The 13,520-nt window shown below is 40.5% G+C and overlaps 1 protein-coding gene across 1 annotated transcript; it reads left to right on the plus strand.

The window, feature by feature from the left end:
- Positions 1-716: 716 nt before the first annotated feature.
- Positions 717-1,673, plus strand: LOC102697384 (odorant receptor 131-2-like). Its single transcript, XM_006639754.1, has one exon. The coding sequence runs from the start codon at positions 717-719 to the stop codon at positions 1,671-1,673; it is 957 nt and encodes a 318-aa protein (XP_006639817.1).
- Positions 1,674-13,520: the final 11,847 nt, after the last annotated feature.

The raw sequence follows: 13,520 nt of genomic DNA on the forward strand, positions 1-13,520 counted from the left end.
GAATTTTTATTTCTGAGATTTTCCACAAGCAGGATATGGGTGTATATTAAAAGTGTCTTTTATGGTGTCTTTAATAAGAACTAATTTCTCTTTCCTGTTAATCTACCTCACCTTTCATAAGCAACAATCATTGCTATTTTAAATCAGAGGCACCAAATTATTGTTTCAGAAATGAACTGGCAGGTACTGTGCAAGAGATTTCATGAAGAATTTCAAGATGTAAGAGTCAGAAAAAGTCTTGCTAAACTGTGAAATAGGTCCAGTCTCACTCTCCCTGGACGTGTTCTGCTGTGCTGCTCTGCTGTTATTCTTTCACTGCTTAACAAAATCCCCAAGTGCAAACTAGTGGAGCTCACCTTCCATGAGCTCAGCTTCTAGACAGGCCCTGAGAGGAAAGAGCACCCATGGGATCCTGCCTGATAGTTGCTCTTATGTGGTGCTGTGCTCTGTGGGGAGGAAGGAACAGGTACACCGTGTGGTGGAGGATGAGAGACAGCAGCACTTTTGTGTGCGGCCTGGGCACTTTTAAAAGAGTGGGAATATTCAGGCTTTCCTCCTGCACTTGGCTCACTGGATTCCTACTCTGAAGGTCATCAAGGTAACAGGACCAGAAAGCTTGAAGAGTGGTTTAGTGACATACGATTGAATTCACAAATGTTAAGAACATGCACATTTATGTTTCACAGGTAGATGTGACTACATACTGTGTACCAGCTATGAATTCGACTACAGCTGCATTTCTGAACCAAGATGTCTTTTACTTTGCTTTCCTAAAAAACTTCACAGTGGTTCTCCTTGGTGTTGTCATCAACTACATGAACACAATGCTTGTCTTCACCTTCTTTAAGAACCAAGTTTTCTCGGATAACCCACGGTACATTCTGTACATTCACATGGTAATCAATGACATCCTCCTGCTTACTTTGACTGTGAGCTTGCATGTTTTGTCTTACATATTCCAGGCATTAAATGTTTCCCTCTGCTGCTTTATACTTCTAATCGCTGCCAATGCCACTATGAACACCCCTCTGAACCTGGCAGGCATGGCCATCGAGCGCTACATCGCCATCTGCCACCCCCTGCGCCACTCCCAGATCTGCACTGTGCGCCGCACCTACATCCTCATTGCCTTCATCTGGTGCGCAGGAGCCATTCCCAGACTGACAGACCTCTTCATTTTGTTTGCAACAAAGCCTCTAAGCCTTTTCTCCTCGAACATTTTATGTTACAGTTACGACGTGTTCCAATTGCCCTATAAAGAAGAGAAGAACTACGCCACCCATGCAGTGTACCTGTTCTCTGTGTGGCTGATACTGATAATCACTTACTTCAGGATCCTGTTTGCAGCAAAGGCCGCAGCTTCAGACGCAGCTTCAGCTAAAAAGGCTCGAAACACCATCCTGCTGCACGGAGCCCAGCTGCTGCTCTGCATGCTGTCCTACATCACTCCTGTGATCGACACAATTATGCTTTCAGACTTCCCTCAGTACCGCACACACATACTGTTCCTTACTTACCTGGTATCACACATTGTACCAAGGATTCTGAGTCCTCTGATCTACGGGATAAGAGATGAGCAACTTAAAAAACACATGAAAAGGTACATTTTGTGTAAGCAGATTGTACAGATCAGACCTACTAAAGAGCCTTTTGCCAAGGCCTGTAACCCATAAAAATTAACAACGTTTTTGTGCTACTTTTGCTGCAGGACCATGTGGTGGAACATGAATTTTACAGTAACTGCATGTGCTCTGTATATTACTAGTAAATATTATTGATAATCTATAAATATTCAAAATCAAAGCATCACCTACTGCACCAACTTGAATCATACTATTACAATTTAAGTAAAATCCACAAAAATATTTTGCATTCAATTATGTATTATATTGTACTCATCTAATAAGACGTAAAAATGTCTGCAGTAGTGTGTGACACTGACAGAGGTGAGTTCAATTGTTGTTAAACTGTGTTGATCTGACGCGGAAGCATTAACTGTATTGGAAGTGAGAGCAGCACGTTATATTCAGTCACCCGGACTTGTCAGAAACGGAAATTAAGAGGAGGGAAAATAAATCAATTGATAAATACATAATAACGATCTGTTACGTTTAATTTTAATAGACCTTATAGAAATTCTGATTTATTTAAAATAAATAAATCAGAATTTATTTATTTATTCACTCATGAATTAAATCGCCTTTTAATCTCCAGTTCAATATAGTGCATTTTGTTAATGCCCGTGATTGACATAGTTGTGCATAATGTCAACAATGTTGTTCACGACTGATACATTCACTTTTCAAACGACCATTTTAGCTTGACCAACGGGAGGGTTGAGGTGCGAGACTGGACTCAAATCGCAGGCGGAACGTACTGTACCTGAGTGAAGGTACAGGATCTCACTCAAAGTGCATAAAATGTAAGTCTCTTTTGAACTAAAAGCATTTTAAAATTAAATTATTAAATATCTAAATGAATACTAAATATGTACTACTGTAAATAAATAGCTAAATACTTATTTAATGTACTTTAATAAGTATGTTATTAAATAAGGAAATGGTTAGGAATAACAATAGCAATACAGCTACTGAATCCAGCAATGATGCAGCAGGAGCAGGGTTAACAGAGCACTGCTTGAGTAATTGCAGTCTGAGCTACACTCAGAGCTGTTTTTTTTATTGAGTCAAAGCTTCTGTCGCGTTGAACAGAAATGTACTACAGGTGCTCCAAAACCGCGGAACTCGGAACCAGATGTCAGGAAGAGGGTTTTATAAATGAGACGAATACCGTGTGTCTCCATCATCAGGTTTAATTTTGTAACATCATATTTTTGTGAATAGTTTTTTTTTTAAGCCATTTTAAAATGACTCCCCCAGCTGTTTGTGTCGGTTTAAGCCGCTAGAGATCTGCAGGACAATTTGAGAGCAAGCAGAGGAAGGCAGATGAAGGCATTCAACGCAGCCCTGGTGCAGCCGGAGCCAATTAGGTTAGACTTTAAAAAGGGAGACGAGCTCTTTCTCGGTTACAAGATCTGAATCAGAGAGCGTCTGCGCTAGTGTGGGTTCAGTGTTACCTTGTCGAAGATAATGATAACAAACAAACAAACAACATCAACATCAACAAGGCTTTATTATAATGGTGTGCGAGAGACGGTTTGATTGCAAGGAGAACCGCGATTCGCTCTCTGAGCGATTAAACTTATTTACCGCTGGTTAGCGCCCTCTCCGAGGAGCCGGTTTGCTCTGCTGGGTGAGGAGGCGGGGGGGCCCGAGTTTAGGTCCTGACCCAAAGGCGGAAGAAGTTCGCCAAGGTGGGATGGAAGGTGATTAGAGTACGCAGGGCAGCGCGGTTATCGTTATTGTGTGAGGTGCGGAGACCCGAGCACCCCCTAGGCCAGACAGTATATCAAATTGATTTAAAGGTGGTTTTTGTGTTCAGTTACTATTAATCAAAGTTAGTGTTACCTTGTTTGGAATATCTACTCGCAAATACTGTACCTAAACATATTCTAGAGCAAATCCTAAAGGTGGAGGTGAGAAGGACATATTAGAATTATTTATTAGACCCTAATTAAAGCAGGTGCTGGGATCACAACTGTTTATTAACAAGGGGAAGCCTTTTAGCTTATCTAGCATGTTTGATTTTTAGTATGGGTAGCTATAATTGAATCCCTAGATCTCATCAAACACAACAAATCAACCATGAGCCCCTCCCTGCACTGGCCCACCCATCCAGTGCTGCGCTGTTTCCTCTTCTGCCTGTAGAATGGATCAGACATCAGACCAGCACAAAAAACAGAAGTGCAGGCAGGAAGCTGCTCCTCCTTCTGGACTACAACTCCTTTGACACTACTCAACCATAGAACAAGCTGTCTGTATCGCTTCACTTCTTGTTCTGATGTAGTATATTATCAATGACATTGGCAGCCGTATTCAATAAGTAAGTAGTGTCTGCAGTGTGTAGGTAACCCTAAAAATCCTCACTTTGTTCCTTGCAAGATCATTCTCCCACTCTTCTTTCATAAGAACAAGTGTTCTAAAAAGTAATTCATTTAGAAAAGTAAATTAAAAGTAAAAAGTTTACTTAGAAGAGTAAATTAGAAATCTGTTTTAAAAAATTGCAGTAAAGTATTTACCATTTGCTTTTTAGAGAATGTACTATTATGCATTTGTGAGAAGTATTTTACTGGGACCAGAGACCAGTAAAAACAAGGCGTTAAATATCAGATTATTGATGTAGCATTTTTCCAGATCTTCATGCTGCATTTAACAGAATAGCAAGTTATTAAACAGAGCAGATTCTTGTCCTGATAGTGTTGAATGTACATTCCGTTTATTAATTGCTGTATATCCTCCCTTCTTGTAATAAACTATTATAAATCATACACTTTCATCTCTGGGAGCACCTTGACAAACTGAAATTCAGCTGCTCCACTTCTGATTAAGTATATCAGCTTTCCTGTTTTACTGCTTAATCCTGTTATCCAGCTGCTGCACAGCGTAAACTCTGACATCTCTCAAAGGTGATGCAGAAACGCATTCAGAGTTTTAACTTAAATACACACGCACACACAGCATACTTGAAGTTAATTGTTGTTCATTGGACCTGTGCTTTATTTGGGATTAGCTGTACTGATAGGCTTCACTTTGCTGTGTAGTGTATATGACCTTTGAATTAAAGATTAGAAAACTGTTTGCTTTTTAATGTTTTTTTAGTTAGAGATTAAATACTGACAATCATATTGTTACAAATGGAGAGTTATGAAACTGGTGAAAATCACTTTGACCAAGCAGTTTAGTCAATCAGTGAAATAATTATTCATAACCCCCAATTTGTAATTGATTTCTTGCAATATACCTGAGCAGCTAGTATGATTGGAGGCACATTTTTGTGGAATACCTTTGTTGAGAGGAGTAATAATCCAGGCACACTTGGTTAAAACAAATATTTATTACAATGACAAAACACACAAACTACACTACACCAAACATACAACACACAAGTTACTTTATGTACAGTATTTACAAACAAGGCATTTCAGGGGCCTAACATTCTGGTCACCCAGAACACCCCAGACTGCTACTAAGCGTTAAACTCTTAATATGCCTACAGAGGCCACACAAGAGATGAGCTGCCTTCTCACTGAATGCACTGTAACCTGCAGTTAAATCTCTCTCTGCACCCCAGATGCCATGAAATAAATGGGAGCCTATATCCCTATCCATAAAAATGCACCCTAAGCAGGAAAGATGTTTTCTAACTGAGGTATCTTTTACTCAGGAAACCCAAGTTCCCTAAAAACACAGAATCTCATAATTTCTTTTACCAAAGCTAGGAGGGCTGTTGGAATTGCCTCAGTACTTTCTTTGAATTGCTTTGCTTTGCATTCAATGTCATATTTTTTAACAAAGTCACCATATTCATAGACATCTCCATTAGCTTCTAAAAGATGCACCACTGACCAAATACCTTTATTGAACTAAGATTAGTAAAATTTGCTCTTTTTCTTTTGCAGGATGTATCTGTTCCAAATACTAGAATTATGAGGGGTGAAGTTATGGTTATATAATAGTTTACAATATTGCTGTACTTGTTGATGAAAAGAAGATAGTCTTATTGGGAGCTTGGTTAGATCAAAATCACATCTCAACAGGAGGTCAATGCCTCCTAATTCTCCCATTAATCTCCTAGGAATAGCAACTCAAAAGCTGTCTGTATCCTCCATAAAGGAATGCGACCATTTTATCTTTATGGTACCGTTCATGATATCAAAATCTATCCTATTGGCACCACCCTCTTCATATGATTAAATCATTGGAATTTTTTATATTATGTACTTTCTTGTTCCAGATGTAGGAGAAATTTATTTTTTAAATATTTTTAATTATTGAGGTGGGAATGGAGATTGAAGCTGCTGGGTAGATAAATCGTGAGATACTTTCTGTTTTAACCAAAATAATTCTACCAAATAAGGAGATATCTCTTTGCAACTAGCTGTTAAGCCTAGCCTGAGTTTTGGAGATGTTGTTAGCTGGAGAATGTTTAATCCCTGTTAGTTATCATGTATCGTCATTATTTCACATTTATTAATGTTTAAAGATAATCCTGAAGCATTTGAAAATGTCTTAATAGTTTCAATTGACAATGATATCTGATCTTTATCTTTTAGAAATAATGTTTTGTCATCTGCCATTTGGCTAATAATAATAGGAGTGCCCATGGCATTCAACGGCTTGATGTTACTGTTTTTGATTAGGATTGCTAATGTTTCTGCAGCCAATATAAATAATAAGGGAGCAATGGGACAACCCTGTCTAACTCCCCGATTGATGAGGAATCGTGGTGACATTCCATTACTAAGAGAAACTGAACTGTTAATGTTATTATATAGTAATTCAATTATTGTAAACATATATCATTATGGCTGTTCCTTCCTTTTATAAATCTTGATTGAGTCTCATTTATTACTTGCGATAACCCATTGGATTATCCATAATCACTTCACACAGAGTAAAAACAGTCTCAAAGATTTAATCATAGATGGTGAAACTATATCTGACCAAAGACAAATTTCTATGGAAGTATTTAAATTCTATTAAAAACTATATAAATCAGAGTTCTCAGAAAATGTATCTGTACTCTTTTTTTAACAAAAGTGAGACAGAAGTACCAAAAATAACCACAGAATTCAGAGCTAGGTGTGATTCAGATTTAACAATTTAAGAAGTTGATCTGGAATTTAAGAGGCTAGCTAAGGGCAAGGCTTCAGGCACGGATTGATTAACTGTTGAATTTGATTAATTATTTTGGAAAGACTTAAGAGACTTTCTACACCAGTCCTTTTTGGAGTGCATATCCAATAATACTCTGTCTACTACTATGAGACAATGTTTCATTACATTAATCCCTAAAACAGGAAAAAATATAAAATATATTGACAACTGGAGGCCAATCTCATTATTAAATATAGATTACAAGATTTTCTCACATGTCTATGCAAATAGATTAAAAAAAATGGATTATCGCAAGTAATAAGTGAGACTCCTTTGAAGTTAGAAGTGCTTACCCTTCCAAGTGTCACAAAGTTATCTAAAATCTAAGAGACACTTCTCAGTTACCTAAAGTTGTAACAATATAGACACATTTTTAATGAAAAGAAGTTATTGCAGGTATTTGAAATTTAGGATCCTGGCTGGTGATAAACTTTGCATGGCTCTTGTGTACAGTCTTATCATTTAGACAGAATTTAACTGTATAACATCAAATTATTTTTTTACATATCTGTACAAATGTCGCCTATCTATTTAGAAGAACCTAATTATCACTAACGTATGATATAAATATGTAAAACTACTTAACTGAAGATATTAAACACTTCTTCAAAGACTATTAAAGTAAGTCAATTTTTTAGTTCTGTGTTTTCTCCATAGTTTATCATGACATACTTTGAGATCATTTCTGATGTTGATGAGTCCCCAACTACGTGTTTGAGAGCCTCTATGGGAAATACATTTTAACCCCCTGCTTCCAGACATAGTAAACTGTCTCATTCTGCTTGAACACTTGAGGGCAGCATTTACAAATCCAGGAACAATCATTTCTCTCATTGATGTGTCTGTCCAGTTTAGATAAAGGGATTGGGTTCAATTCAGTGACCTGTGCACATTACAGTGTGGTATGTTCACTGGCTTTGTGTCCTACACACCTTATAGGTTTTAATCCCCCAAGTGAGCCCCATCAGCTCTGATCTTCAAGCAAATATGCAAAGCAGCCCTTAGTGTTTCTGAGACCAAAGCAGCTTACAAAATGTTCTGAACTTGGGGTGAAACCAGCGGTTTCCCACAGTCTTGTCATTCTCATGCCCTCCTGTTTGAATCACTGCTCAGTTCCTGTCCTGTTTCACCATTGATTTCAGTGCACCTGTGTCTGCTGAGTCATGTGCCTCTCCTGTTTCACTGCAGCATACAGACAGACATGCATGGCTTTTATTACAATATCTGACTGGTACATGTATTTGCACCTGTTCATGTTGCGGGGTTTTCATGGTGCAATCTGACTGACAGGTTACACACAGTCTTCTCTTTCCCTCCACACTGCTGTCTCTTCAGGCCTCTCTTTCTATTGTTTCTGCCACTCGTAGCTGCTAATTCTTTTAATCGACCAGTGCATTCGTTTTCCCTTTTGAAAAAATATAATGAAGCCCACCACACATTTGCCTCTGCAGGTCCCCAGGTCTGTGCCTTTGCAAAAAGCATTTATAGGCTGTGTTTCAACAAAACAGCACAAACAAGAAGTTAAGAGACATAACATAGCACATCTGAACTTTAAAGATGCTCTCACTGAGAAGATCTTCATCCATTTCTCAGTGATGTGAGTGCTGGTATTTTGGAAATCTAAGCAGCCACTATGTTAAAAATAGCTTAAAAACCACATCCTGCACAATGTGTCCCTGTCCCTGCTGTCGCTGACGTTGATGTTCACTTACTTCATGGTCCTGTTTGCAGCAAAGGCCGCCTCTACAGATGCAGCTTCAGCTAAAAGGGCTCGAAACACCATCCTGCTGCACGGAGCCCAGCTGCCGCTCTGCATGCTGTCCTACATCACTCCTGTGATCGACAGCATTCTGCTTTCAGACTTCCCTCAGTACCGCACACACATACTGTTTCTTACTTACCTGGTATCACACATTGTACCAAGGATTCTGAGTCCGTTGATTTATGGTATCAGAGATTAAAGGTTCAGGAGAAGCAGGAAGGAGTATTAGCAATGTGCACAAGTAATAACAAAGGTAAGAGCCAAATCTTACACCTCTGTTAAAATAAAGTAATAATGCACTGTCAAAGAAACTTCTGTTGATTTTTTAAAATTGTTTGATCACTTGCAGAGCATAAATATTATGTCAAAAATACAAAAATGCAGGGAGTTGATTTGTTTTTAGTTATTTTGAGATGTAGAAAAATTGATAAATCAGAATGGAATTCTGAATAATACAGTAAATACCACATTTCTCGCTGCATGTTGCATATTGTATTTTGCAGTTCAACCGTGCAATTCACCATGTCTAATACAAAGAGTTCAACATTGTCAGAGGACCAGGTCCTGCCTGAGAAGCCAGACTCTGGGCTATTTGTCCATCCTTCTGCTTACAAGAACACGAAGAGTTTCCAGCTATGCGTATGGAATGTGAATTTTTTATTCACAGAGACAGACACGCGATTGGTTTTCCGGGCTGTTACTTCAGCGGCCAGCCTGGATCTCACACCTCCTTCAAGGAGCCAGGAGAGAGGACAGATGCTCGCGAGCAGCTGGCATGAGAACTGAATCACATCCCTTACCCAGAACAAATAAAAACATGCAAACACTGTTTCCTGGCATTGAAATAAATGTATTTTGGTAAAAGATTTCCAGTACTTAAGAAAATAAAATGACTAAAAGTGTTGAGGAAAACATACCGTATGGACGGTCTGTAGCTGTGTGTCGTAAGTGTCATCACAACATACAGTATTCGTAGAGCCTGGTGCGGAGAGAGCAGGAGCTCTGAGAAGGGGAGAGGGAGCGGGAGGCTGTGGGCAGGAAGGACGGGCTTATCCACGCGGGGGGGCAGCCGGTGAGCCCTCGTCTGTGAGCTCCGAGGACCCTTGTCTTTTCAGTGTCCCAGTGGGTGGACCTGCCCAGCAACATGTCCAGGACACAGAGTGGCTCTGGTGCCAGGAGGATATTCAGTCCAACTAGCCTGTTGGGTAGATGGCCACTAATTAATCTCAGGCTCTCATCCAACCATTCCTTGAAAAAAATACAGGGTATCATGTGCAACAACATTGCTCGATAGCTTGTTCCAGACACCCACAACATTTTGCGTAAAGATTTGACTCCTTTTCTCCGTTTTAAATGCACATCCTCTAGTTCCTACTTCTTCCCCTCTGGCTTGTGCTTCACTGTTCACTCAGTGTTGAGTCACAGACACTATTCCTCTTTAGTTTGCACATGTGACCCAGCCCTGCTGCAGGCAGCGATGGCAGGCATGCACAGGGACAGCATCTACACTGGGCTGGAGAGACCCAGCGAAGACGTGTACAGCACCGTGAACCCCAGGGCGAAGGGTAAGGCCTGCCTGCTCCTCGTGACCCCGCGGCTGACTCAGGTAGCAGGGCTCAGCTTTGAAGTGCAGAGTATCACCTGCTCACCAAGAGCTTCTGATGATGCCAGAGACACACTGCCTTTGCTGTACAGCCGACAGCAGTGAGGCGTGGTCCTCTGTTGGATTAAGTCTAACTCTGTTCTGTTTCTATGGATATGCTGAGTGCACCATCTCAGATTAAAGTGTGAGGCACAGCTTCACATGTACAGTGGTAATGAATTATTTTCAAAAGATTTAGTCAACATTAAAGATATTTTAAAGTGATTCACACATATGTAGTATATTTACCTAAAACAAAGTGAAATGTGCTCACTGGGTCAAGGGGAAGTTCTGAAACGCAACACTGCCAGGAGCGCTCGTGCGCTGTCAGGGGTCACCATGATTGGTGTGGTGATTAATAGCAGGAAACAATGAGAATGAGCCCTACCAAGCCTGCTCTGCACTACCATACAACTTCTTTCTGTCTTTCTCATGAGCTCTCATTTGAACTTTATTGCTATTTTGTAATTGCACACGATGTACATTTTGCACTGAACTAAAATTGCACACTACAGGAAAATAGAGAAAATTTTATACAGGAAAGTATAAAATGGAATAAGGCAGAACACAGTTATTGCCAATGATTCCTTTACATGGAACTCTTTTTTGTGACAAAAGATGAAAACCAATTCTCTGCTTTGCTGTTCTCCTGATGGAGTTCAGCATTCATACTCATTAAAGGTTTTCCCATAATCCCCATAAACCACAAGTACATGTGGCAGTCAGGTGTATTTGTACATCACTGTGGCAGGCTGGCCATAACCATCAAGTCTGACTGGATTTAAAGGCTGTGCTTCACCTTAGCAGCAGACACACCAGATGTCGATCAGTTATGAGCTCAGAAATGTAATTGTAGGCTTAGTTTTTTTAGGCAATCAAAATAAATAACCTTTGTGATTTCAACTCTCCTCTATTCAGCACAGTACCTCAATGATTCAACAATAATACGAATCATATATAATTCTATTCTACGCTACTTTTGAAAAAAATATAAATTTTGAACTACAGTATGATACTGAGATGGTGTCTGGTTGCTCTGGTGTGCACTGAGGTGTTTTTCACACAGATGTATCATCATCAGTGAAGAGTCCACAAGCAGGAACCCCGTATAATAATCCTGCTGCTTCCTTCCTCCCAGCAGGCAAAGGCCCTCCGTACAGACTGGCTGCAGTGTTGCTGGCCCTGCTGTGCTCTGGCTTGCTGGCTGCGGTCGCAGTGCTCGCTGTGCAATGTGAGTACACTGCACATCACACACCGTGGAGGGTCACAAACAGGAGATGCTTCCCAAACCCAAAAAATGAAAATCAATACTTTTTTCCCACTCGGTAGAAAGGAGAAAAATCAAAAAGCATAAAAACAAGCAAACAATTTTTGTTGTTTTAATTGTCTGTTAAATCCCATTTTGTACACTGTAGAAAGGAGCCTGAAGTTTGCTGGAAGCTCCCAGTACCCTCTGTTCTCCAGACACTGTAGCCCTTTCAAAGTCATCAAAATGTACAGAAACCAGCTCTTCTGACTAATGATGAATCTGTTAATGGACACAAATACTACAAAACACCAGGGCTGATGCTAAAGTAGTTTTGTTTGGGAACAAACACATTTACAGCGTAAGCATCAGTCAAAAAATTGACATTTTATTTCTTGTCTAACGGAACCATATTATCCTAAGTGTTATCTGCCATGTGAAACTGTCGCACAGCACCCTGTCAGAAGGTCGTGGCGCCCTACGGCACCAGAGAGGAGGAAGAGAGAGGCAGAATCCAGCCGGCACGCTCTGCCCTGAACCGCAGCTATGCCGAAATCGCGGAGCACTACGCACAGCTCCTGCAAGCCTACAACGAGACCACTGAGAAATACAACACGCTGTACCAGTACTGTGCCAGCACCCGGGCCCGACAGAGTGAGTGACTGTCGGGCAGTGCACAAGCAGACCTGCAGGGGCTGCACTCAGGGGGCTTTTAAAAAAATCTTCACACTTATCTCGTAATTGCCAGAAACGTAACTCGCAATTACGAGAAAATGATCTCGTAATTACGACTTAGTAATTCTCGCGTACTTTGTGCTCACGCGATAGCACAATTGTCGTATAATACCTATACCAAGTAGGTAGCTACGTCAGCATGCATAGGCTGCAAATGAACACGTTAAAGTTTTATTCCACGCTGAAAAGAGAAGAAAAGAAACACAACATTATGGCTGTGAGGGCTTCGGCTGCCCGTTAATGCAATGAAAGGAGAGGCAAACACTCTTGTTCTTCCACATATTAATTGGTTAAACAGCCTGTCTGACAAGCAAGACAATACAGCTGCCTGTTTCTGATTGGACAGACTGTGCAGGGAGAGAGAATCCCCTGTGTTCCCCGCGTGCTGCCAGTGCTGGTCTCCATGTGGTACGTTAGGAGCTGATTCAACCAGCCTTCAGAAGTGGGACTGCTTAAGACAGTTAGTCATCAGGCTTACAGACTGTCTCCCTCAGTCCTCTAACATGTGTAAAGTTTGTCTCCATGATTATGGGGGGTTTTATTACTGTCTCGTCATGCACACCGAACTCCTGAGTTTAGATGCAGCAATGAGCTTTTCACTCAGCACTGCATCATCCTAAAGCCTGGTGTCCCTTACAAAAGTTGTTTTGGCATTATAATAATAAATAGCAAAACCATGACAAATCACACAGAGGTGTAATAAACCATGAACAAAGCAAAGGTGTGATGATGTGTGATGAAATAATTGAATTACTGCTGTTACAAGGTGAAAATGTGTCATGGAGGACTTTGAGAAGAGATTCTTTCAAACATGTGAAGAAATGGGGAAAAACAACTCCGCATCTGCTGCAGGTCAGGTCTTCACAGGCTGTACTTGGTTCAACAGAGCCAGGAGTGTGGGAAAGGCACTGCTGTGTTAATACAGCTGGGTTTACCAACAGATTTCCTCCTAGAGCTCGTCCGCTCTGAGCTGCCTCTCTCCCTCTCCTCGGAAGTGATCGAGAGTGAGCAGGAGCAGGTAGAGTCCGTATCTTCCTGGTCAGGGAGAGAGGGGAGTAGGTCACACACTTGAGCACACCATCCAGGCAAAGTGTTGGCTCAAAAATTAGAAGATTATTTTATTACTGAATAGGCCAGATATTAAACACTATGATACATAACAAACACTTGACTTAAAGAATAAAGCCATTAAAACACAATAATAACAGAAAATAGTGGGGGGGAAAATGGATAATTATGAGAAGATGTTTTTGGATGGCTGTAGAGGACAAGACATAGTACAGGGTGTAGATTTACTGACGTTGCTCTGTCTCTGTCCAGAGCTTCCTGGTAAGAGAGACCAGCGAGGGAGCAAGAAGA

The sequence above is a fragment of the Lepisosteus oculatus genome, chromosome 16, assembly GCF_040954835.1.
Source record: "Lepisosteus oculatus isolate fLepOcu1 chromosome 16, fLepOcu1.hap2, whole genome shotgun sequence".
NCBI classification, from domain to species: Eukaryota; Metazoa; Chordata; class Actinopteri; order Semionotiformes; family Lepisosteidae; genus Lepisosteus; species Lepisosteus oculatus.

Excerpts from the sequence above, each read along its gene's own strand:
- LOC102697384 (XM_006639754.1), top strand. The coding sequence starts at position 717 with ATGAATTCGACTACAGCTGCATTTCTGAACCAAGATGTCTTTTACTTT.